We start from the raw sequence: 25,672 nt of genomic DNA, 5'->3' as shown, positions 1-25,672 counted from the left end.
GTGGTGCCTACAGAGAAAAGCAGGTTAATACTTCTGTTGACCTGATTGGAAATGAAATACTGTGCATCAGTTAAAAAATCCTGTCACCACAGGATCTTATATTTTTACTATTCTCCTGCAAATCACATTTTAGAGAATGGAAATGAGATGTAAAGATTAACACCAGTTTACCAAATTGAAGGTATTTAAGATTTTACATCACTGTATATGCTGAGCACAAAGCTTCTGTTAAAGGTAGATACAGCTGTGAATATCCAGTGCAACTCAGACCTGAATACCTCAAGTTGGTACTCAGAAGAAAAGGACTATACAATTAATGATCAGCTGAAAATGTAATTTGCATGATTTGCCTCATGTAGGAATCATAAACATACAGTTGTTACACAAGCAATATGGGGAGCTTTATACAGGAACTCAGTGACAAATAGAGGGATGGAGTACAATAAAGCATTGTGCTGTTTTAATCTCATTTCTGTATGGACAGACTTGGGTCATATCCAGTAGAAGATTTATGCATGTAGCAATTAAGCACATTGATGCTGAATTCTGAGGTGCACAGCTCCTTTGTAAAGCCTGTTCAGAGCTGTGCACTTGGAGAATTGATGGGAAGGCAAGCAGGGTGGGGAGGAGCTGCCTAGATCTAACCCGACTACAGCCATCCACCCTGGATCCAGCACCTGAAGGCCCCCCCGAGATTATGTGCATATCTCATCTGGTTGAAGAACTGATCACCAAGAACTGAACCTCTCTGAAAAAGGTGGCAGTAGCCTTTTGTATAATAACCTGATGGAAGCCGCCTCTCCTTAGTCACCGGGACAGATCGCGTGGAGTGGGTACTCCTGTGGGATGTTCTCACCCAGGCTTGCACTGTTCGTGCATTGTATATTACACCTATGGCTGAGTCACTATGAGGCCCAGAGTAGATAAAATGGAATCCAAAACTGTTTACATATTACAAATGATAAGCATCAGAAAACAGGTTCATAATGGAAAGTGTAGTGCAATGTTAGCTGTAGGTTACTCTGTGAGTGTCGGGCGGAGGTGAATGAAGTATAAGGAAACTGCAGCAAAATGTGCTTCACTTTGAGTTCAGTTCCACGTAAACACTCTGAAGGGGTGTGACTGCTGATGATCTGTAGGAAGATGGAATTTAAGGTCTGGATGAGAGAAATGCACCTCTGATTTGGCTAATGGCATGGTGGTGGAGTTGGTATTGGTGCTTCTGTCACTCTCCCATGTTTAATTTCCTCACCTAAAGTTCTACTGACAGGTCTTTGTAGCATGATACACCTCTACACATTTTAATACAATTATGAAGAAAGATATTTATAAGTGACCTCTAATTTTCCAGAGGAAAAAAAAGTTCTGTTTGTGATTTCTTGTTTGGAACAGTTTTATGATACAAATTGAAATGATGAAGAGTATTGCTTATAATAAGCGATGAACAGAAACTGTAATTATTTTAAAGTAATATGGCTGTATATACCTACACATTTAGTGAAGTTGCAAAATGTATAAATATTAATTTTAAAGTATGTATATATGATGCTAGATTATCAAGGATACTTTATTAGCTATGATGTTTTAGATAAATAATCCATTAAAGATGTTAATACTTGTACAGATGGTGTACTTTAAAAGTTTTTTAAAGACTGTAAGGCGACTGTAACTTTCAGGTATATTTAATTCTAGCTATACATTTTCTTCTTGCCTTACACCATATGGAAAAGGATTTGTATAAAGTGATAAAAAATGCAACAAATCAAATGCAAACATTTGAAAGTGCCAAATCATCCATACAGGAAGTTCTGTTTCAAAGATCCCTAACAGTCCTGGGAGCCTCTGCTGTCCCTTGAAGGTGCTGTGTAGTTACCGTGTTACACAGCTGGGTGTCAGGGATAGATATTTTTGTCCTTGTTATTCAGTCTGGATTCTCAGTTAATCAGCAAAATGAGGGATAATAAAACCATCCGTTAATTCTGTAAACCCTTTTGTGGCCAGCGTACTGGAAATTATTTGGACCAAAACAGAGCTCCAAGTCCCGCTTTTCTGTAAAATTATTGACAACGTGCTGTAGCATCTTAAACTTGCTTTTACACTAGTGAAGCTTATGCAGCGTATTTGCCTTTATACTAGTGATGTTTATGCAACGTGATTTCCGTAGTGCTGGGGCAGACTTGAAGAGGCAAATCTTCCCTCAGCCGCGTGTTGTCCGCTGCCATGTGGTAGGGAGATAGTTAGAAGTCTTGTGCCCTCTCGTGGTCAACACACCCAGGGAAACGTCTGGCGGGAAGCCTGGCATACTGCGGCTGTGTAATCTGTTAGGGCACAAACAGTAATACATTAGGAAACAAACTGAGCAAGGAAGTTAAAAATCATGAGCTGCTTTAGATAAAGACAAAAATATCCGTTGTTACACGTACAAAGATGTCAGGCAATAATTAGCCCCATTAGCACCATAGTTAACCCAGTAATACCATCATCTTTAAATCTGTGTTAGTTAAATGTAACATGTCCAAATTAAAGTATCGGAAGAGGCCAAGAAAAAAATTATTTGATACAGTGTTAACATACTAAGGCTGGCAGTGTTGTTGAAAGTGGGGGGAAATATCATTTTGTAGTTCTGTAATTTAAAAGGTCAATTTTAGCAATATCTTCATTGCAATAATAAATTGTCTTCAGTGGTAATGCTCCCAGGTTTTAAATTGTGTATATATCTGTGCTGAGTTGGTTCATAAATTTGTCCTTCTATTGCAGTGCCTAAAAAACCCGTTCATTCAAGGGAGGGCTCAGTAGCACAGGCAGTTAGTAGAGAAAAAAAAATTCAAACAACCTTCAGCAGAGAAAAAATATTCAAACAACCTTAGAAGTAAGACTCAGGCACTGTTAAAAATATTCCTAGTTCTCAGTCGTACATATGGTAATGAAAGGGAAGATTGCTGTTAGAGAAAGGTTCAGGGCACACATCACTTACGTTACTGTACTTAAGCGTACTGAACTTTCAGCATTTCTGCAAAACACATATCTTTTGACCTATTTGAATTGGCAAACAGAAGCAGCAAGAGCCATTTCAGGCCCTGGAAGATACAAAGGCCGTATGACACTGGGGAAGACACGTGTGTGTGGTGGCAGAGGGAGGCTTCTGGTCCTCTAGCTGACTGCTCTGGTCTTCCCTTTTCCTCCCCTTCTTCACAGTGATGTATCCGAACGAGTTATACTGAACTCTTCTCATGACAGGAAACAGCAGTTTTTCGTCTCACTTCAGTGGATAGTTACATCAAGTCCTTTTTTTTTCCCCCCTGTATGTTCCTTTGAAGGGTGATTGCATACATTGAATTGAAGACACTAACCAGAGATGAACCTGTACCATGTGAACTATGTGGGCAATGCTTTTCTAAATACTTACTCTATTTTATGTGTCCCTTCAGAAAACAGCAGTGGAAAAAGTACTGAAATGGGAGTGCAAGACCTGTAGGTCTTGTGGATGTTCAGTTGTAAGTGATGCAGTAGCTTCCTTTGCTCAATTACATAGGATGATTCCTACACAGAGCTTATTACTGAAATGAGCATTGGGTGAAACACCTGCTCCCAAATGTTTTTCACACTGTTGCTCTCCTTTGTTCCTTGTAGGTATGGAGAGTGCAATCACACTGTGGCAGTTCCTTTTGCAGTTGCTGCTAGACCAGAAACATGAGCACCTGATTTGCTGGACGTCTAATGATGGCGAATTCAAGCTACTCAAGGCAGAAGAAGTGGCTAAGCTGTGGGGACTCAGAAAAAACAAAACTAATATGAATTATGACAAACTGAGCCGAGCGCTCAGATACTATTATGACAAGGTAAATTTTGTTATTCTCATGCAGACTAAGAAAACAGAAACACTACCATTTAATATTTCACCTCTATATGGAAGGTATTCAAAAGTTCCTCTAACTAGTTCTTACAACAGACAACACTATTGAAGGCAATCGCAGTGGAGGTAAGAGGGCAGCTAAAAGATGTCCAGGAAAATGATGCACATCCCATTTCATGAGGAGACGAGGTTTTCACCTAGGTTTACACTTAATGATACTTTCATGTGTTTATGCATTTGGCTACCTAATATTTTCTGTAGCTTTTGCAAACAATAAAATAACTGTGGATAACAGAGAACTGTTTGATTATTACAGCCTGCATAGGATCTTCTGGAACGCAGGGACGTGGTGGAAAGCAGTGATACTGTGATACAGCAGGCAGAGTGGCAGCTTTACCAGCTGGTATCACCTATGTCAGAACAGGGAAAAGTCAAACAGCCGACCCAAAAGCATAGAGAGCAGGGTTGAGTTTTCACAGTTTTCATGGGACAGATGGGAGCATAGATCCTGTTGGCCAGTGTTTTAGCTAGTCTTGCCTGAGCTTTCTGGTAAATCTTTTCTACAGTTGTATTGGGTCCTAATTTATTAGCTGGAAATACAGTGCTGAAACACTTCTGCAGTTATGACAGTGCAGTATTACCTTAGCAGGATCTCACTGTAACTATTCCTTTGTTAATGCTCAGTGTTTCTAAGAGTTTGGAATTTTTCCACTGTGTCATTTTAGGACAAAATCTGTGTTAGCTTCCACAGTAATCTAGATTATATGTTGCTGTCATTTAATTAGCAGCAATATATATGAAAGAGCATTAATGTCATGTCCTACTGGATGAAAGTGCAGAAGAAAAGCAAACAGAGGGAAAAGCAGCTGGTCAGATGCTGGGTGTCAGAGCGGGGATATGTTTGGGTCTGTTTGTCAAGGTAGTAGTCTCATGCTGAGCTCATTTTAGCTGAAGACTGTATCTGCTGTAGAATGTTAAGTTCCCAAATCAGAGTGTATTTATCTTCTGTGTATCTCAAGTCAAAATAGTGAAACATGTGCTTTGGTAGGTGTTTCTTCATCCAGTTTTTCTGCCTTGCAAGACCTACTGAATGTTGCCCCTCCTTCACAGATATATCTGTTGAGGTTTGATAGAACTAATAAGACCCAAGGAATCAGCACAATTTAGGCATAAACCTTTTAGCTGGCAAGCTGTGGTTCTTTGTGTGCTCTCAGAAGCTGGTTACACCTAGTGCGGAGCTGTTGGCTGTTGAGAACTCCACTTTCAACCTCTTTATTTAAAACTGAAGTCTAAAATAATAACATATTGAATATAGTAATCTGGAATTATTTAGATCACTCAGTTTGCTTCTGATTTTCAGACATCATGAGCATGACCACAATCTAGGAGAGGTCAGTAGAGGTTACTGGTAGCTAGCACCTCTGAAAATAAAATTTATGTGGTATAATGGGAGTTCATAAGATCACTGTCACTACTGTGAAACTGTCCTTCCCTTTGACATTTAGTCTTTGGTCTTATTCTTCATCCTGAAGCAAGGTGGCAACAGTACAACAGAGAATGCAAAAATGAGAACAGGGAGTAAGAGTGTATGTATTAGATTGCTATAGCAGAAAGATATTTGAAGAGATTCTCTCAGATGTGTCAAGATATTAGAAGGAAAAAATTGTAGCACGCAAATACAGAGGTGCTAAAATATCTTGCACATTCATCCTTCTCAATTTTAGACTCCAGCAAATTCAACAAGGAGTTTCCAGATTGTTTTTCCAGCCTTTTTTGGCTTAACAGTATTGATTGTATTCTATCTTTTCAGGATTAGTTCCCCCTAAATGGATATTTTTAATAATATGTCTAAATTAATAGGTTTTACTATTTCTTATATTCTTGAAGATTATTAAAGAGAAGGACTGTTACAGATATTGTGTATTAAAAAGGAAAACTTCATAGCCATGCTTAGTGGTCTGTTCTCATCTTGATTTTCAGAAAAGGCAGTGAGATGAGATTATACAGTGAGTAAGACCAGTGTTCAGCACAGTTATGCATCCATGCTTGCTTGCTGCTTGCACAAGGCAGAGGAAACTAGTGAGCTCAGAGTACTATTGTCATGTATTATTTGTAGTGCACCAATCCTTGAAGGGCATGGTGGGGCTGGGTGCTATGTAGCCAGTCTAACAGACCAATCAAAGAACATGTTGACTGCACATTAACTGTGCATGATTTGATGATCAGACTTTTCATTACTCACATTGGAATTTGGAAGGGCTCCTTCTTCTATAAGACTTTTGGTTTCAGATTTAGAGCTGTAAATTCTGCAATTAAATGTTTTTAGTATTTTGTCCACTAGAAGTCAGATTTTTCCACTTAACATGTTTCAAAGGTGGCCTGACTGAGAAGGCACAAAAGGATTCAGAGAGGACAGTGCAGTGGCTGTTTGAAGCAGTTGGTGTGATGAATTCCCCTTCACTAAGTGCTTTCTGCTCAGCATGGAGAAGCTCGCCTCATTATATGACTCCAACCCCTCTGATTATAAACTTCACTGGGATCAATGGAGACAGAGTGCCTGCTGGTGAATGAATAGCATATCCAGGCAGAGCCCAGATACACAGGGGCTGAACAGACATTGCTTAAATACAAAGGACAAGATATTTGTAGCACTCATCCTTCAAGATCTTTCTGATCTCTTCCGATCAATGGAATATAATGGCTCCTTACTTGAGGCTCCCTTTCTTCTTTTAACCTTTTTTTTTTTTTTAACCCTTGTACTGTTTTCAGTTGCCCACACCCCCCCACCACCCAGCACACACCCTTTGTCATCTGTTTTGTCTCTGCTCATGCAGCATCTGCTAGAGGAGTGGCTGTACAGTTTCTTCACCAGGGCTCTGGCTGAGGTCATTGCTTGCTGTTCTTACAGCTGCTTTCTTTCTTGAACTGTGTGCTCTCTTCTGTCTGCAGTTTTATCTAGGTGTGGCACAAGGATTTTGGCCATTTTTCCAGGAGTTCTGCAACCCAGTGGAGCTGGTAGCTCCTAGATGGAAAGAAGGATAAGCTCTTCCCTATGTATTGTGATCAGGGTTTGAAGCTCAAACCAAAATCATGCCTATTACTGTTTAAATTGGAGAAGATCTTTAGCAGAAAACAGTGGGAGCTTCTCACCCACTGTGAGGGTTTTCTGTGTTGTGTCCTATTGTTTCCCAGGCAGTGGAGAAAGGCAGATTGTTAGGAAAGTGCAGAGGGACAGGGGAACTTGCTGCAGGTTTTGAAATATGAGAGATACTGGCTGGGATAGTGGATAATGAATCCTAGTAGGCTGGCAGGAAGTGCTTAGCAGTGGGTTCAGTCCTGAACACTTCCTCTGCCTTCAGTTCAGTCCGTGCTGCATAGCACAGAAAGGGAAGAAGTTGAGGATGGAAGGAAGGGCTCCTTAGAATTCTTCTTTCCCTTCTGCAGAACAAAAGAGGAAGGGCTGGTGAGGTGAAAGAGCCTCTCAGAGTTTTGCACTCCTCTCCCCTGGACCATTCACCAATTTGTGGGATAAACCAAGAGCAGTGAGGTAGCCTTAAGGAGCCTTCTGAGATCCTTGTCCCCTCCACTGCTGTTGGCAGTGATGGCTGTGTTGGCAGCTGGATCTGCAAGGGCAAATGCGATGCACACTGAGCAAATGGGATAAACATTGTGCTGCAGTCTGGGGAGTGGCAGCAGGAAAGTCAATAGGCAGAACTCTGGACAAGACTTTATTTGAGTTGGGGAATTATCAACAGGAACTTCTCTACCTATAACCCAACTGGTCTGGCAGCATGTGAGTTTGAGGCAAAGGGCAGTGACGTTTTAGAAATTATGATGACACATGGGATGGGCCTTCCTTTCTTGGGCTGCCCTCTGCTGCTACTGCATTAATAGCTGTCACTATCTGAGCTACTGCTTCATGCTTTGTCTTTGAAATTATTCACTGTGGAGAAATAAAGACTGATCACTGGATAAATGGAGGTTTATGAGATCTGCTATTTTGCTTGAGGGGGGGAACACCAGCTTGTTAAAATTCATCATCTGATTCATCTGAACTTAAAAATTAAATTAATTCCAGTGCTGGAGAAAATAACAATTAAGACAAGTTCCTTAGTCTGGCTTTAAAAGCAAGCATGATGTGCTCTTGAGGCTGATGGCTAGATTTATGTTAAATTCACATATAAACCACCCCAGGAAATGTAGAGTGTGGCATATCTTGACTGTAATTTCCTACCATGATTCTGTTTGCTAAAGGTTTGTAGATAATCTGAAGACTTCCCATTTCCTCTTTCATTTGTACCTGAATTCCTCTCCTCCCTTTTTATTTAGTGCATTTTCCCTGTTGCCTCAACAGAGCAGCAGAACAGATGACAGATAGCACTGAGGAAAGGCACCCTGCACTCTCTCTACCTACAGCTTGAACAGCATGTCCATCATGTTACACACTTCTGCTGGTCAAAAATCTCTTGTAATGCTTTCAGGCAAGGAAACCCTTCACATCTATTCCCACGCAGAGCACTCTTTAGCTTCTTGTATAGAACTAAAATACCTTTACAAGTAGGTTTAGTAGGTTTCTTTTCGTTCAAGTTGTGCAGTTACTTTGTTTTTCTGATAGCATAATGACAGATACCTTTTGGAAGTCTCTAGGGGTTTCAGGACTACTAAAGGTCACCATGAATATTTCAAGATGACACCACAAAAGGAAGCTAGTGAGTTTTCCCCACGAGGGTTTTTTTTTTTTTTTTGAGGGAAGGAGGGCGAATCCAGGAAATAACATGCAGGTAATAGAATGTAGCAGTTGTGGAAGTCAAGCCCTCAGAAATTAGGAAATGCAAGAATCACAGTTCCCTGGGTAACCTTAATGTTTGCACGAGTTAAGCTTGCATAATTAATTGCACAGTCACATACTGTTGTGATGAGCAGATATTCAGTATTCTTGCATCCTCTCTGAACAGTATGTGGCCCCAGGCTTTGCTTGGTGCATGCTATTCAATCTATCTTCTAAAGATGGAATAAATCATTTTAGTTTCTGTTAATGGCTGCCTGCTTGTTTAGATGGGTTGGCAGTATGATGTATGGTATATAAATAATATGGGCTTCTTTGTGCTTGTTGCAGTGTGGGGAACAGAGCTTCTCAGGTGCTCTTAGGATTCAGAGGTGCCCTCCCCTCCCGTAACAGGTCAGACCCAGTAGCCTGGTTACTAGTTCCTATTTTTAGTGCCCAAGTGTGAGAGGCAGGGTTCCAATCTGGTCTTCCTTCCCCTGAGATCCCTTGTTAGTCTGAAGTTCAACTTGGAACCAGGATCCCATTTCCCAAGTGGCTCCTGCAGCCAGCAGCGAACTTGCTAGCTAAGAGGCTTGAGCCAAACCACTAAAATCCTTGTGTCACACTGGTAGCATAGTTACACCTTAGCTCTAGATGGCTCAGACAGGGAGTAAGAGTCAGAGCTGATGAAAATAAAACACAGACACTTGATAGAAGAAATGAAGTCTGAGTTGCACCAATGCAGAGGAAAACAACTGGGAGGAAAGAAAAAAATGGAAAGAGACTCAGAAGTCATGTGCTGTTGAGATGGGCAAAAGCTCCTGTGTATTTCAGGAGGGCATATGCATAGTTGACACAAAAACCCCCCAGCCACATTATTGACTGGTTTAAGCTGCAGGGGGAACCAGGCCACTGAGCCTTTGGTATCTGGCTCAGCCAGCTGGTCTGTGGAGGACAGGGGGAGAGACCCATTCCTCCTGCTGGTGATTCAGAGCACCTGGGTAGGGCTGGTTTTGGAGATGCTCATAAGTGAGTGTCTGAAGTGATATGGTGTGAATAAACCTGAGCTCCCTTACACAGCTGATGGACTAGAGCAGACGCTGGGCAGTGCTGTAGCCAGTTCGGATCAGCAGTTTTCAAAGCACTTTGCAATGGGGGATGGTCATGTTTGCTGTATTCACTGTTTTACAGACTGGAGACAGAGGAGAGGAGCTGTAAAGTGTTCAAGTGAGGAACAGTCAAGAAGCCAACAGAAGAGGAATGTTCCCAATTCCCTGCCCTCTTTCTAAATGTCAGAGTGCTGTCTCTTGATAAGATTTTTTTTTTTCCAAGCTGTTGAACTGGAGCCCTTGCTCCTGGCCTGGTTGTTCAGTTCTCCTCCCCAGCAGTTGCACTGGCCCACCAGTTGCCTTACTGGCAGTGCAGCCCCGGAGCTCCCTGCAGCCCTGGCTGGCAGCTGCTAGCACTCGTCGTAAGCCTGCTCATGAGGGAATTTACCTAGAAAATTCAAACAACAACAAAAAAGGGCTAAATGTGCACATGTACTTACTGTCCTGCTACCAAGCAAGTGGTCTAGTCTCCCCGCAAATTAAATCCTTAATATAAGGAAGCCTTCTTTGCCCTTTCAAACTGAGGGTGGAAAACCCCTGCTTGTCATGATGCCTGTCACTGTCTTCTGTGGTTTGAACCATCATCCACAGCTCAGAATGATTCTGACAGATCACTGAGGTGGTGGTAAAAATAAGCTGCTTTTTACCTTCACTTCAATTACTTGTCAAAAAAAAATTTAGAAAAGTCAGTGGTGTTTTGGAGGCATTTAATTATTTGCATCCTTATTTTCTCTGACACGCTGATGGAGATATCCTCAGGCTTCACATTTAAGAGAAGCCTGCAAAGTGCTTGAGGGATCTGCACTTGAATCCTTTTCATCTCCAGCCGTTGTTAAGTGGGCCTTTGCTTCAGGCTTATGGAGTCAGGGAAGCCGCACTGATAGACCTTCTTAAAACATAACTATATTTAATAATAACAGAGGAAGTATAAACTCACCAGCCTGTTTGCTTGCTTTTTATAGCAATGTTCCCGTTTTAAGCTTGTACCTGTGTAAAAGTGCCACCCTTAAATACATTTAATCTTTTTCTGCTGGGAGTCACATTTTCCAAGAAGGAGCTCTGTTGCCAGCAGTTGATGTGACAGTAAGTTAAAGCTGCCAAGAGCAGAGGGGAGGTATTATTTTAAATTTAAAAATAGTTATTAAAAAAAAAGAAAACAATCTATTTGGTTTTTGGGTTTTTTTTTTCATATGTTGAGTAGTTTGGAGATTTTACATTTTTCAAGAAGAATGTAATAGAGAGCAGAGAAAGTGCGTCCATCCAACATTTCACCTAATTAGCACCAAAAAATATATGTAGGCCATGGGAATTAAAGCTCATGCAGATTGAGATGTCCTGAAATTTTAGAGGGCAAAAATAGGCATTGCAGGATCTGTGAGGTGGGTAGACGTGTGTACAATTCATCACGGAAGAGGGCAGTTTTGTGCCTTTAGTCTGAGCATGCTGAATTTAATTCCTCTCCTTGCTACAGATCTCTGTTAGCAACTTGTGAAACAACTTTTTCTGTTTGTGCCACAGCTCCTGACCTGTGAAGCCAAGCTATATCCCAGAGCTCTTTGTAGGATTAATTTTGTATTCAAGAAGGTTCCTGAATTAAATACCAGGACGTTTAGACAGATGAATTACAGGGTGCAGTAGCTCAGCTGAAAGATGGAAGAGATTCCGATACCCAGGTGCAGACTCTTCTTTCCCAAAATGAGCCTTGCTTTTGTGACAAAAAAAGGTGTCATGCAGGCACTGGAAGCACCCAGCACTAGGTACTGTCCATAAATAAATAGGGATAGTGTTTGTATTTCTTTTTTTTTTTTTCTTTTTAAATTTTCAGTCAGTGTAACTAATGTTTCCTCTACTGGTCTCAGAATCTGTGGTAGAATGAAAACCAGATTTTTAGGAATATTGTAAATATTTACATTCCCACATGTACAGCAAAGCAAATGTCTTGTTTGCAGGGTATCAGCTGGAGGTGTAGCAGACGTGCTGTACTAAAGGGATGCTTCTTGGAAGGGTTTTTCAGAGGTGACTTAAAGACAGGGACCTCAGGAAGAGAGAAATAACTATGGAAATTTCAGGAAATATTGCTTCTTGCCTTCCACAGCGCTTGGCTTAGGGTGGTAAATGTTTCAGTCCTTTCCATAGGCCAGGCCAGCACCTGGTGCCGTACAGTGCATCTGTGGAGGAGCTCACATCACGTCCCTGGGGATACCACACATGGTGTTAGAGCATGCAGCATACCTGGGTTTGCAGGAAGAGAGCTTAGGACTGGAAATGGGACCTTCATGAAAGATTTCAATTTCAAAGGGGGTCAGTTGTTTCCATAAAGGGGACACTTTCATTATGGCAAATATGAAGAAAAAAATAAATAGTTCTACAAACCTTTGAGGGGTTTGGGATTTTTTTCAGGAATTAATTTCTATAACCAGTTTAGACTGATGGAAACCTCCTGCCTGCACCAGTGAGCATCCCGAGACTAAACCTGGAGATAGCACAGGCAATACAGCAAGACACAAGTACTTTTCCAACACATGCAAGTGATTGCGTTTGTCACGGACATAGTTCATGACTGTTGAAAGAAGGACAGTCACCGTCAGCCTAGGTCAATCCTTCTGCACATGGTCAGGACAAGAAGGTAAATGACTGGAGCAGGGAGACCGAAGTAATTTTGTCCCTTGGAGACATTTGAGTATTTTTCATACTCTAAGTAGTTGGTGTCAGTTTTGGGAGGCATAAATGAAGAAGTTTGCTTTTGTTGTGAAGTACAAATGGTGGCATGGCTCAAGTCTGCAAGGTGGCAAAATTGTTTTTACTAGAAAAAAAATATTCCTAACATACCTCAGAGGAAGCTGGAGGAAAACAGCTCACCAGCAGCCAGCAGGTCTATCACCTAGTAATGGTGATTTTGTTAGGCACCATGAGTAGCTGGGGAGGGGCAGGGGTGGGGGGGGAATGGTCTCCCTAGCTGAGCAGAGCTATGTGAATGAGCCAAAGATGAGCAGCGTTAGAAGCCCCAGGGAAATGACCTGCTCAGCTTGAGGAGGGAGCGGTGCCCCTCCCTACCCTTGTGAGCCCCCTTATATTTGCTGGGCTCAGTGCCTCTAAAATGCTGATCTTTCTAGCATCTGCTTTTGTATTTGCAGAACATCATCAAGAAAGTGATTGGACAAAAATTTGTGTACAAGTTTGTCTCCTTTCCTGAGATTTTAAAAATGGATCCACATGCTGTGGAAATCAGCAGAGAGAGCCTTTTGCTGCAGGACAGCGACTGTAAGATGCCTTCTGAGGGAAGGGATCAGCACAAGCACAGCTTGTCAGCACTGAAAAGCACAAGCCGTAATGAATACATCCACTCTGGCCTGTACTCCTCTTTCACTATCAACTCTCTGCAGAACCAGCCAGACCCTTACAAGCCAATCAAAACAGAAAAACTGGAGGAGAAGTCAGAAGGAAACACACCAGTCGAAGAAGTTCGGACTGTTATAAGATTTGTGACAAACAAATCAGACAAACAAGTTATGAGGCCCATGGTGTCGTTGCCTTCCACTTCTGAAACAGCAGCTGCCTCTGCATTTCTCAGCTCATCAGTATCAGCTAAAATATCTTCCCTCATGCTACCCAACAGTGCCAGCATTTCATCTCCATCGTCATCTTCCTCCAGGTCACCATCTCTGTCTCCCACCTCACCCCTTCCTGCAGAACACAGGAGCCTCTTCCTTGAGTCCAGTTGCCATGACTCAGATTCCCTTGAGCCTCTGAACCTCTCCTCAGGCTCCAAAGCAAAATCTCCATCTCTTCCCCCAAAGGCTAAAAAACCCAAAGGCTTGGAAATTTCTGCCCCACCTATGGTTCTCTCCAGCACTGACATCGGTTCCATTGCCCTCAACAGCCCTGCGCTTCCTTCGGGATCCTTGACTCCTGCTTTCTTCACTGCACAGGTAAGACCTGACTGTCTCCTGTACTCTTGGTTCAGCCAGTATTCCTTCCGTGTGGCCAAGAGTGTTAGCTCTATGGGTCTGTCATCATCCGATGGAAAAAAGAAGCATATGGGGAAGAGGGAAGTATCAGAGGTCTAAACAAAGGGTGGAAAGTAGGTTCCTCCTGGGGTGCCTACGTGAGCGTGGGAAAAGCCCTCTCAGTTCACAGACTGCCTGGAAGGATGGTGAGATGGGCAGCCGATAGTTTACACGATTTAATCGCTTATCAGTTCAAACCAGCTTCCAGGTCTACAAAACAAGCAGGAAAAGCCAACAAGAATACCACAGGGTTTTTTTAGGTCATGACTTGAGCATATGCATTGCAGGATGCTTGGTTAGATTTCTCTACTAGATGTTGTATCCATTCAAACAGTGTGACCTTTTAATTAGTTTTTGAATATGGAGCAAATTAAGTGGTTTCTAAGACAAGGCTCTTAAGCCAGTTTCAGTTTCCAAAGTTTTACAGATCCACAGAGTACTTGCCAGAGCTGCCTTTCAGCACAGACCTACTGAATAACCAGTAGGTTATTTTGTTCTTTTTTAAGCACGTATTTGTGGTAATGTCAATGACAGGTTCTCATTTTCAAGCAAGTCTATGAAAGAAAATCTAGCAGTTGAGAGGAGAAGAGGAAAATCTCATAGGTAATGACCTGGTGTGTTCACTGGTGAGTTTTGTCTTACACTACGACTGCAAAATTAGACAAAAGAATCCAAAGTAAAATCTAAATAAAATTATCCCAATGAGGAACACCCCCTAACTTCCTCCCCCACCCCAAAATAAAAGTTGATGCAAATACGAGCATTGAATGAAACAAACTGAACAGTAAATAAATAAATAAATACAAAGGTGTGTGTTACAAGCTCTCATTTACTTTGGGCTGTCTGGGGGTCACATAATCCCCTTACCTCTTCCCTTTCGAAGAGGTTTTGTGCAGATGATGCCTGCAGTGCAGCCAGGTGTTAGAGGTCTTCCAGCTGGGCACGGGCAGCATTGTGTGCCCTCACAGCACGAAGGCCTGGCAGAGGTGAGAGTGTCAGCAGGTGCTCTCGACCAGTGCGGCGCTTGCTGTTATTGAGGTTTTCAACTGGCTACAGAGCAAATTTGTGTAAAGCTATTGCAGTTCAGACACACCTGTAAGCTACTGAGAGATGAAGTTGTGTCACAAAGAAAGAGGATTTTGTGGGCTGTTATCTGTGATATTTGACATCATAAAGCCTTCAAGTGAAGGTATGTTTGGCAGAAATAACTGAAGGGTGGCAAACCAAAATTGAGGTGCATTGACCAACTCCTGTAACCTCTAACTGGTATAACCACAGTATTTTGCTTGTAGGGAGCAAATCTGACAAATAAATCATATCAGATGCCAACCAGGCACAATGACAGCATGAGTTATTACAAGCTTGCTTTAATTTACTGCTCTCCCAAGACTCAGTATGAACAGAGATTTCTTTCCTCATTTTGTAATTATTTCTTTGAAAAATAATTTTCTCATTCATCTATAAACTGTTGTACTTACTGTCCCTGAAAGACAAAGAAGGGAATTAGGTGGATGATTGTGGCCCTCTTTTAGCAGGATGGCTAGCTAAGGCTGTGATTATTGTTAGTCAACTTAATGCCATTACATATCTTTTTTACAGGTTAACCACTGAAGAGGCAGGTGGCACCCATGTAGGGTAGTTCCTGGGTCTGTTTATTTAAACTTTAGGCTATACAGCAACATAGCTTTTTCCCTCTCTTTTAGCCTTCTATTTCTAGTGTGGGTAAGAAGCACCCTGCATCCTAAATACTTGACCTAGTGAATATAAAAGAAAAACTATATAACAACTGTGGTCAGATAACTCTAATACCGCAGTGCAAAATAACTAAAGCCATAATTTAGGCTGGAAATACACAGTCCATCCCATTATCTTAGGAAGAGCATGCATGATATCTCAGATGATCTCTGATTTATCAGATCCGAGTGGTAGACACCTGCTGCCAGGGGCGGGTGCAGAACGGGATGTCAGACACAAGTTCCTGCTCCAAGAGCAAGGTAGGTTCGGTGAAGGTCCTGCTGCCTGAGAGGGTATTTTACATAGCTTTCCATTGTACCTGGTCACGAGGAATACCCTTGGATGGAGCCCTGTGAAAGGACACATGATATGCACAACCAATTTCACAACAGAACAATGGGTCTGAAGATGTCAGTGCACATGGTACCGTACTTTGCTAGAGAAATACCAGCTTTCCATTTGGTTAGCTTCAAAGAGATATTTAATTTCACTCAGTACTTGCTTCTTTTACAGATTATGTATTATTGTTATTTTTGTTGGCTTTCCCTTGGCCAATATGGATATATTATTTTGACTCTCTTTCTTCAGGCCTCTACTTTAGCATTTGTAACATTTACAACATGCTGTTTCCTTAAAGACAAAGTAGTGTGCCTGCAGTCAGCACGTGCGTGATCTGTATTATATCCACATACACCATCCAGGCTCTAGCACATGCCTAATGACCTGGGAAATAATGTACGTGTGATAGCACTTGTCCATTATCTGACAGCTAGAAGTGACAAGAAAGCTTGTACTTACACACATTCTTTGTCAGAGAAGTTAGGAGCCATGAGCATTGTTGCTTAACATAATCCTCTCTGTGCAATGAATTATTTCTATTTAAACTGTTCCCATGCTTAGATTATAATGATTTTTTTTAAGTAGGAACTTCCCGCTGGGTTCCACATCTAATACCAGATGTACAGCTGCATGAGGGCAGAAAATTGACACATCAATTTCCACGTGTAGGTTAAGGATAGCCTGTGCTGTGGTGTTGTTTACACTTAGGTTTCCTCTGGTGGTTTTGATGCTTGGCTGATGGCAAAACTGAGAACAAGCCTGAGAGGCCCTGTGCTCTTTTTGCATTAAATATTAACAGATTTGGAGGCTTGCTTTGGCTGGCTCTTGGCTCTGGCAGAACTTGCAGACATTAGTGCTCTGATCATTGGGGGACATGCGCTTTTGCTTAGCACTGTTGTTAGGCTTGTTAACATGCTTCCAGAGATGAATGGAGGACATCTCTGCTTCAGCTGCATTTTCAGTTCTGAATATCTGCAGCTTCTTAGAGAAAAAATAAAGAACTGAGGCATAGCACATTGGGGCTTTTAGTACAGTTGGCACAATACTGTGTCCTTAGTCAAATATTGTTGGGTCTCGCTGCGTACATCTTTGGTTTTAAGGTTAGTAGGCTCTTCTGTAAGTAGATCTCTGAGTATTTATCCTGACCTAATTCAGTGTGTTCTCTGTCAGTCTTGTAAATCCCCATCAATTGCTGCCTGCCTGTGGAGCATCAGCTTGTAATGCAGCACAGGAAAGGTGCTTTCACTGGTACTGCAGTTTTCCTGCCCCATGAAAGCATTGTGGTGCTGGGAAGAGGACGTTTGCAAAGGAGCTGTTCACAAGTGCCTGCTTGTCAAGTATTTTTTCTTAGATATCTTGACAAGAGCTGTCACTTGCTGAGATCAAGACAGAAGTTTTCTCCTTGCCAGGCCTCCACCAACTCTTTGTCCCTTTTGTTGTCAGCCAAATATATGCACACCCTGACCTCACTGGTACTCCAGTGACCACCATACCTGCTATTTTACTGCATAAACACTTTTTGCTTTCCCAGCAATACCACATGTTTATTACTCCTTGCGACATAACTGTGGTTTCTTCCACGGGGGTTTGGTGTTTCTGACCCACCTTCTTCAGCACAAGAGAAATGGCAGTGTCCTTTTCCTTTGCATTTCTCCATGAACCCTGCTTCTTTTGAGATTCCTTAGAGAAAACATCCCTTTCAAGAGCAGTCAGCCTCTTTGTATTAAACAGCTTTTCAGACACCTTGCGACAGAATCACTGAGAGGACCTTAATGTTTGCTGTGCCTTGTCTCTCCCATCTATTCTGCTGGTGTTAAACTAATTGTTTGACCCTGTTGTGAACTCCAGTGCAAGCACGTCAGAGCAGGTCTGTATTCCTGGGTGTTTGCACAGAGCCTCAAACAACACAGCTGATCCTTCAGGCACTGCTTTGCAAATAACATGTCCATCATATTGGAAAATCCACATGACCTGTGGTACCTGCCTTTCTGAGCCTGCTCACTGCAGAGGCTGGTGACAGGATGACAGCCCATGGTGTAAGTAGTTATTAAGTGAGACCCTGGTTGTAGTTGCCATATGTGGGAGTTTATAACTCTGGCCTGGTGGGAAGCTAGCAGGTAGCAGAATGCATGACGTGCTGGTTACTAGGGGGAGATACACCTTATCTTCAATCTTCTATCTTTGCTTTATGTGTTTTAAACTCTGGACAAGCTGATGCCCCAGTTCAGCAGAGCACTGAGGCACTTGTCTCACACAGTGTAACACGTACTTACTTGCTAAGTGTGCACTCAAATTTCACAGAATTACATAATCATCAATGTTGGAAAAGACCTTGGAGATTATCTAGTCCAACCATTAACCTAACACTGACCGTTCCCAACTACACCAGATCCCTCAGCGCTAAGTCGACCTGACTCTTAAACACCTCCAGGGATGGGAACTCCATCACTGCTCTGGGCAGCCCATTCCAATGTCCAACAACCCGTTCTGGACAGAAATGCTTCCTGATACTCAGTCTAAACCTTCCGTGGAACAACTTGAGGCCATTCCCTCTTGTCCTATCGCTTGTTACTTGGTTAAAGAGATTCATCCCCAGCTCTCTGCAACCTCCTTTCAGGTAGCTGTAGAGCGCGATGAGGTCTCCCCTCAGCCTCCTCTTCTCCAGACTAAACACCCCCAGTTCCCTCAGCCGCTCCCCGTACGACCTGTGCTCCAGACCCTGCACCAGCTCCGTTGCCCTTCTCTGGACACGCTCGAGTCATTCAATGTCCTTTTTGTAGTGAGGGGCTCAAAACTGAACACAGGAATCGAGGGGCGGCCTCACCAGTGCCGAGTACAGGGGTCAGATCCCTTCCCTGTCCCTGCTGGCCACGCTATTGCTGACACAAGCCAGGATGCCATTGGCCTTCTTGGCCCCCTGGGCACACTGCTGGCTCCTGTTCAGCCGGCTGTCAATCAACCCCCCCAGGTCCCTCTCTGACTGGCAGCTCTCCAGCCACTCCTCCCCAGGCCTGTAGCGCTGCTGGGGGTTGTTGTGGCCCAAGGGCAGCTCCCGGCATTTGGCCTTATTGAAACTCCCCCAGTTGGCCTCAGCCCATGGCTCCAGCCTGCCCAGGTCTCTCTGTATAGCAGTTAATTTCATTAAGCACTTTGCTAAATAGGACTGATTTTGATAACTGGCATCAGGATTACTGAGTTTAACTCATTATGCCAAATACATTGTTCAAAACTGTCACATCACTTTCATGTTCTTTTTTGGAAAGATAAAGTTACTCTGGATACAAAATAAGGTGATTCTTCCTCTGAATGGAGATTTGCATGTGCTTTACCTATACCTCCCCTCCAATTGTGCTTTGGAAGCGCTAAGAACATTTCCAGGAATCCTTGTGTACCGCAGCACTGGAAGGAGCCACTTCCAAGTTGTAAAAAGCCTTGGATTCTTAATTCTTGACATTTTGGTTCTTTTCAAACAATTAGCTGTGCTATCCGCCATGCCCCTGGGCACCCAACCCATACACTGGCCTCTCACTGCATCAGCCTGCCAGTTTTTTGAAACTTCTTCCGTTTTGAACAGTTGTCATCAGAGGAGTAAACTTTAAAGGCTGGCAGTGGCTCTTTGGCTCCACACACAATTGCATTAATGCATCAAAAGCTGAAGTCAGTTCAAGCAATTGCTGCCCTTCAAAAGTTAAAAAATAAAGGAGGTAAGGCTGTGTTTACAGACACTGAGGCATCATGGTATTTTACACAGTCACATGAGTGTGGTTCACATAAACAATCACTGTGCTTCTCCTTAAGCAAATTGCAATAGAACTGAAATCAATTTGCATCTGAAGGAATATTAAATGTGCAGGTATCCAGTATTGACCACTGCGGAGACAGGATGCGGGGCTGGATGGGCAGTTGCTGCCAGCCAGTATACTCGGCATGTTGTATGTCTGAATTCATTGGGAAAAAGAGCCAGTAGGTGAGGTGTAAGACTTCAGAGGTTGTGATTGTTGTATGGAGCTGTAACCCCTGACACATGCATCATGGGTTTTTTTTTTTTGTCTTGCAGACCCCAAATGGATTATTGCTGACTCCAAGCCCACTGCTGTCTAGCATTCATTTCTGGAGCAGCCTCAGTCCTGTTGCTCCTCTGAGTCCTGCCAGGCTGCAGGGACCAAACACTCTGTTCCAGGTAGGTCTTCCCAATGCACAGGTTTCATTTCCAAAAGCATATATGTGGAAGAGACATCAGGGGAGCATATCCTCACATTGGTCTGGAGCTCTTCGGATAGTTTAAAAAAATACAGGAGTTAACATGCACTTTTAAAGAGAGGCCTACTTACTTGTACCCTCTTTAAACCCTTGCCAGCACAGTCAGAACTACAGGGAAGTGTCTACTGCAGCAAGCACACATGTATTGTATGAAGGAATCAGAAATAAGTGCTGGACCACAGTAAGAGTAGGTAACTGAGCTCTCAGAGCTTCAGGAAGAGTGTGCAGACCAGTCAGGGACCAGCCAGGAGAGTGGTGGAACATGGACCCTGGGAAAACCAAAGCCAGTTTGGATCTCATGCAGAGAGAGGTGGGTGTAGGTTTATCCTTGTCTTAATGAGTTACTTCTCACTCAGAAAGACAGGGCATAGTTGTATTTACAATAAGGGCACTCTGAACCTGAAGGCTCAGTTGTGCAAATTATCCATGTGTCCTCAACCAAGTTACTTCATACCTCTGAGCATGACTTCTCCATATGTAACTCTCATGGGTACTGGGAGAGTAAAAATCTCAAAGTTTTGGTAAATACAAAAGTTATTAAGTAAACTGCGATGGCCACAGCACTCAGCTGAAGCATTCACTCAAGGCTTAGGAAGAGGATGGTGGGGATGGTATTAGCAGCTCCAGCTGTAGCTGCTGCAAAACAGTCAGTTCAGTAAATCACAAAAGAAATTCTGCTGATCAGCTGATTGGCAAGAAGCACAGGAAGCTGATGACCACCCAAGTGGCTGAAGAATGAAGGGACACGCCTGGAATGAACTCCCTGAGTGCTGTGGAGGGCCAATGCTAACAGAGGGGGCTGCTGCTAGACAGGGATCCTGCTATTAGTCTGAACCTTCAGGGAGACTGACTGCCCAACTCCAGGGCTGGGCTTTGGCTCAAGTGCTCTGCTCAGGCACAGTCCTCGCTGTGGTAGTAAGTCCTTCTGCCTCCAGTGGGACATTGAGCATGGAGCCCTAGGGCTCCTTGTTTGTGTTTCAGATAAACTCATTTATCCCTATTGGACCTTAGTTTTGCACATGTGGTTGAAAACCACCAGCCATTTCATTTGAGAGGGAAGTGTCTACGCCAGGGCCTGGAGTGAACTTGCAGTAGTATATGCTGGCCACCTCTTGTAGGAACTGAAAGTGAAGAGTGGCCTTGGCTGTCACCCTTCTGAGAGACCCAGGCCTTATAAACGATGTTTGATTCAGACAAAGGCCACAGTGACAGGTTTGTAGAGCACAAAGCTTTATTTTAACAGCAAATAGGAAACAACAACCACAGCTGAAGCCTAGTGACCCCACCGAGAACTGCTGGTCATCCCACGTAGGCATTGGGGCAGAGCTCTCACTGGGCTGCCTGCACAAGCCATGCCATGTTCCACGTGGCTTGTCAGGGAAGGGAGGAAAGAGCTGGAACTGCTTCACAAGTTGCTTTTGCTTTCACCTGGTCATTTGCACTGGGAGTTGAAAGAAAATTTGGTCATTGTTGAAGGAGTCAGAATCCTGCCAGCAGCCAGAGGCCAGGGCAGCTCTGCGGCTGCCTGCCTGCCACTGCACCCTTGCCTGCTGATGTGCGTGGAAGAGAGATCAGATTGCTGTATTTGTTTCAGGTGTGTGCTGCTTTTCATAATAGCACTATTCTTGGCACTGCCTACAGTTCTTTAGTATTAGTCTTTGCATAGTACAAGGACCAGGAAGGGAGCCATCCACATCCATGGTCCCACTGAGCCCAGAACAAGCCTGTGGGAAAGTGTGGTCCCTCCTTTGGTGAACCAGGAGGAGCTTGTTCTGGCAGTGCTGGACACAACTACTTGTATACTCCCTCACAGACCATGTAGATGCTTATTAACTTGTAAAAACTGTCATTCGATGTTTATAAGGTGTAAGCAACTCCCATACACCTACGCCTATACATTCTTACAGCCTATGCAGAGCATCACTGAAATCTGCAGTCTCCTTCCACACAATTTACCTTGATATATTGACCTACTGGGAGAGACTTCCCTTTGAAGCCACACTGCTGTGTAATTAAACTTATTTTGATGTTTTGTCATTAGTTTGAAATTACCACATAACTGGAACAGCAAGAGACTTGCACAGAATTGGTTAATTCAAGAAAATGCAGCCAAACTTAAGGATTACCAAGTTAGCTTGAATTAAGTGCTAATTAAATCAAGTGTATTTTCCTTGTTACTACTGTATAGATGGTAGCACTGAGAGGCCATAGTCAAGTCCCAGATCCCCACTGTATGGAGGTGTATGAATAAAGAACATCATCCCAGTCCCAGGGGCAACAGAGACAACAGGAAGAAGAACAAGAGAGCAGGGTTGGGCTGGAGGGCAGGGGAAGAATGAAATCGTGATGTTAGCATTGTTTGCATCTCAGGCCATAGTGCCAGCATGCCACCCGCCTCGACAGACACCAGAGATCACACAACCCTCTTTTTTGCTAGCTTTGGGAATCGCATGAAACACATTGTAATTTACATGTCTCACTAGAAACCTAGACTAGAAAAGCAAGAGCTTGTAATTTAGTTCTGCGTTTTAACGAATCTTGGCAGAAGTGATGGAAACATTTCCTGAGGCTTGGGTTGGTTAAGAGAGGTATCAGCCAGTCCTGGCTGCACCAGGAGTGTGGTGCCAGCTCCCCCCAAGCACACTGCTGTGCCTGCGCTGCTTGGCCTGATTTTCAGCTGAACACTGGAAGATAGGTATCATTAACTAACATCTTAGTGGAAGAGTAATCCTGCTACAGGCACATCATATGCACGTGTAGAGGTTGATTACACCACAGTTGGCTGTTGAAGGACTGATTTGGTACGGGGTAAAAATACAGCAGACACTTGAAGTTGAGAGCTGTTACTCAGCTCTGTCTCTCTCAAGCTAACAGAAACCCAGCATGGCTCGTGGAACTGGGCCTCAAGGCCAGATTGGTATCTACCACTGGGATAATTCCCACCTCATGCTGCAACAAGTTTATTCCACCTACTTGCTTTGCTTTTTCTCGGGTCAGATGTTAAGAACTAGTCACTACATGTCACTGCAGGCAAGTTACAGTCAGGATGCTGTCATGAACTAGGAATATACAGTTTATGTATTAAGTATTTTTTGCACAGTATTTCAGAAGCAGAAGGTAAATACCATGTGACAATGTATTCTGCTTCACATGATCTGGTATAGCTAGTTTATGGTTTCTTAGTAAATACAGAGAGAAACTGCAATTACTTGAGGGTAACATTCCCCATGCTTTGTATTCACAATTGTACTTTTTATGCCCTAAAACTGCATCACAACTTTCACAAAGCTCTTCCCTGCTTAGATTTTTTGAAAGGCAGACAAAAAGTATGTATTTTAATTAAATTGTAGACTGAAAAACATTTTTGGAAGCAGAATGGATGGCAAAGATTTCTCTATAGCACTCAATTGCCCAGGGTGATGATAAATGTGTTATATGAACTTTTATATAAAATATAGCCAATAATAGATTTATACATCACTGTACATTTACAAATTATTCAGGTTTCTTCCTTGTTTTTACATTCCTAATGGCTGATGCAGGCATTTGGTATGTGTCTTACTGTATAGAAATCACAAGTCTTGAAACCATCTGGAGGCAGTTGCTAATGCTAAATCCATGTGCTTCGGGGCTGAATGCTTTGAGATAAAGAGTAATTTTTACCTTTTGGCCTCTTACAGTTTCCAACTCTGCTAAATGGTCACATACCAGTGCCACTCCCCAGTCTGGATGGAGCCTCTTCTCCAGTACTGCTTTCTCCAAATGCTCAGAAATCCTGATGATGCCTCATCACACCAAGGACTTACTGGTGGATTTAACATTTCATTCCTATGGGCTAGTTTTTCCTGTGTCATGAGAAGGACATTGTGAAACCCTCTATTACTTTGGTTTGCACTTTTCATTACATGGATAATCTACTTTTATTATGTTAGCATTTTTAAACAGTGTTTATATATAAAAGTATATATAAATCTGTTTTGCATTAAATGAATTATAATTTTTTTTATATCATAGCTCTCAAGTGTTGAACACTTCTGTTGTTAAGTACTTTTCTTAATGGGTTGCAACAATGTTATCTAATAAGGATGTGAAGCTTCTTTTTAATCCCTTTTTCTGCATATTATGCATTGTGCTTGTGTAAACTATAACCGGCCGTGCCTTCTTTTGCATAATGTCATGTAAATGATTTATATATTTTCTAGTATTAAGATAAAAAGTTGAAAGAAAAAACTAGTATTGAACAGCCCTATGGTAGTATTTCAGTATTTTCTCCACAGATAGGCCATATGATGCAGTGTATTCATGTAACTTTGTATTAAGTGCTTTCAAATTGTATAAAAATAGCCTTATAATTTTTCTTTGCTGAAGTGAAAAACATAATCAACGTTACAGTCAGGAGATGCATTTAGGAATAACAAAGCCACATTTAACACATTTATGCCCACCTTCTTCTGTTGAGCTGCAACAGGGAGGAACTGGGCTGTCTGTATTCATGAGATTTCCAGCCTTTGAGAATACTTCTGTAGAAGAGGAGATGTTGCTCAGAATTTATTTGGCATCTATTTCTTACGAACTGTCAGCATTACAGCTGGAAAGACTGCAGGTAATCTCTGTCCTCCCAGGCAATGAGGATCATTCCCAATAAGAGAATTTGCAGGTGCTTTGTTCAGTCGTGCCAAGTGCCTTCTACTCCTTCCCTGGAATGATTATTCTAGCTACTAAAGCTCAGAAGGTCACATTTCCCCTTCTACCAAAGCTGGAAAAGTTACGGGACTGTAAACTAATGCCTGGTGCTTGTGAAGAGGCATACTGTACATGTGGGATGTTTATGTATAAACATCTGGATTAAAAACCAGCACTGTGTTACTATATGCTTGCAACTTGAACTTTCTGGGTATGTCCTTTACCTTGGGGTGGTGGTTTAGTCATCTAAATGTCAGGTTAGGATTAGGCTAGACTCCCTGGCACCACAGATTCTAATCTTGGCAGGGCTGATGCAAATCTTCAGTTTTCTGAAGTGGCTAAATTGGGTTGAATGCAGCTTTAGCATGTAGGTTTTCAGATGAGACCTTCAAAAACCAAAACAAAATCAGAATCCTGTTTGCTACAGATCATTAGAGCTTCTACTTTGCTTTCTAGCCAAGCGGCTGGCCAGAAGTCCATTTATTTTGAAATTTATGCAGTGACTTGTCTGCTGATTTTCTGCTTAAATGCACTTCAGTGATGATGTGTGTAGTTAATTGTAAAGTGCTTTTGGATCCTTCAACCTGAAAGGTGCTAAATAAACATTTTATTAATGCAGTTCTGATGTTGAAAAGCCATTTTTTGGGCAGAGGTAGTCTGACAAAAGACAGCAGGAATTTTCCTCAGGCTCCTGGGTTGCACAACCAAAAATGACTCCTCAGTTTCACTCACAGTAATTAACAGGATAAAAAGTTGCTCTATCTGTATGAAGTACCAGTGCTGATAGAGCAATTAGGTGCAAGACATAAGGAAAAAAGATGAAACACATGGGAAATCATTCACTCGGTTCAGTGTTTTAAGCGCTCTAAAAGCTACCACCTGAAGGAGTCAAAATCAGAAGATGATCCTATGCAAAATTTAT

At 42.6% G+C, this 25,672-nt stretch overlaps 1 protein-coding gene across 1 annotated transcript; it reads left to right on the top strand.

The window, feature by feature from the left end:
• The first annotated feature begins 3,632 nt into the window (after nt 1–3,632).
• ELK3 (ELK3, ETS transcription factor) lies at nt 3,633–25,368 on the top strand. Its single transcript, XM_026841029.1, has 4 exons — nt 3,633–3,839; nt 12,862–13,656; nt 19,865–19,987; nt 23,748–25,368. The coding sequence occupies exons 1-4, from the start codon at nt 3,633–3,635 to the stop codon at nt 23,844–23,846; spliced, it is 1,224 nt and encodes a 407-aa protein (XP_026696830.1). The 3' UTR covers nt 23,847–25,368.
• The last annotated feature ends 304 nt before the right edge of the window (nt 25,369–25,672 follow it).

Source organism: Athene cunicularia (genome assembly GCF_003259725.1).
Source record: "Athene cunicularia isolate RWA chromosome 1 unlocalized genomic scaffold, athCun1 chr1_part2, whole genome shotgun sequence".
Lineage (NCBI taxonomy): Eukaryota > Metazoa > Chordata > Aves > Strigiformes > Strigidae > Athene > Athene cunicularia.
The sequence above is the reverse complement of the archived record's forward strand: the minus strand, read 5'-3'. Positions and strand labels throughout refer to the sequence as shown.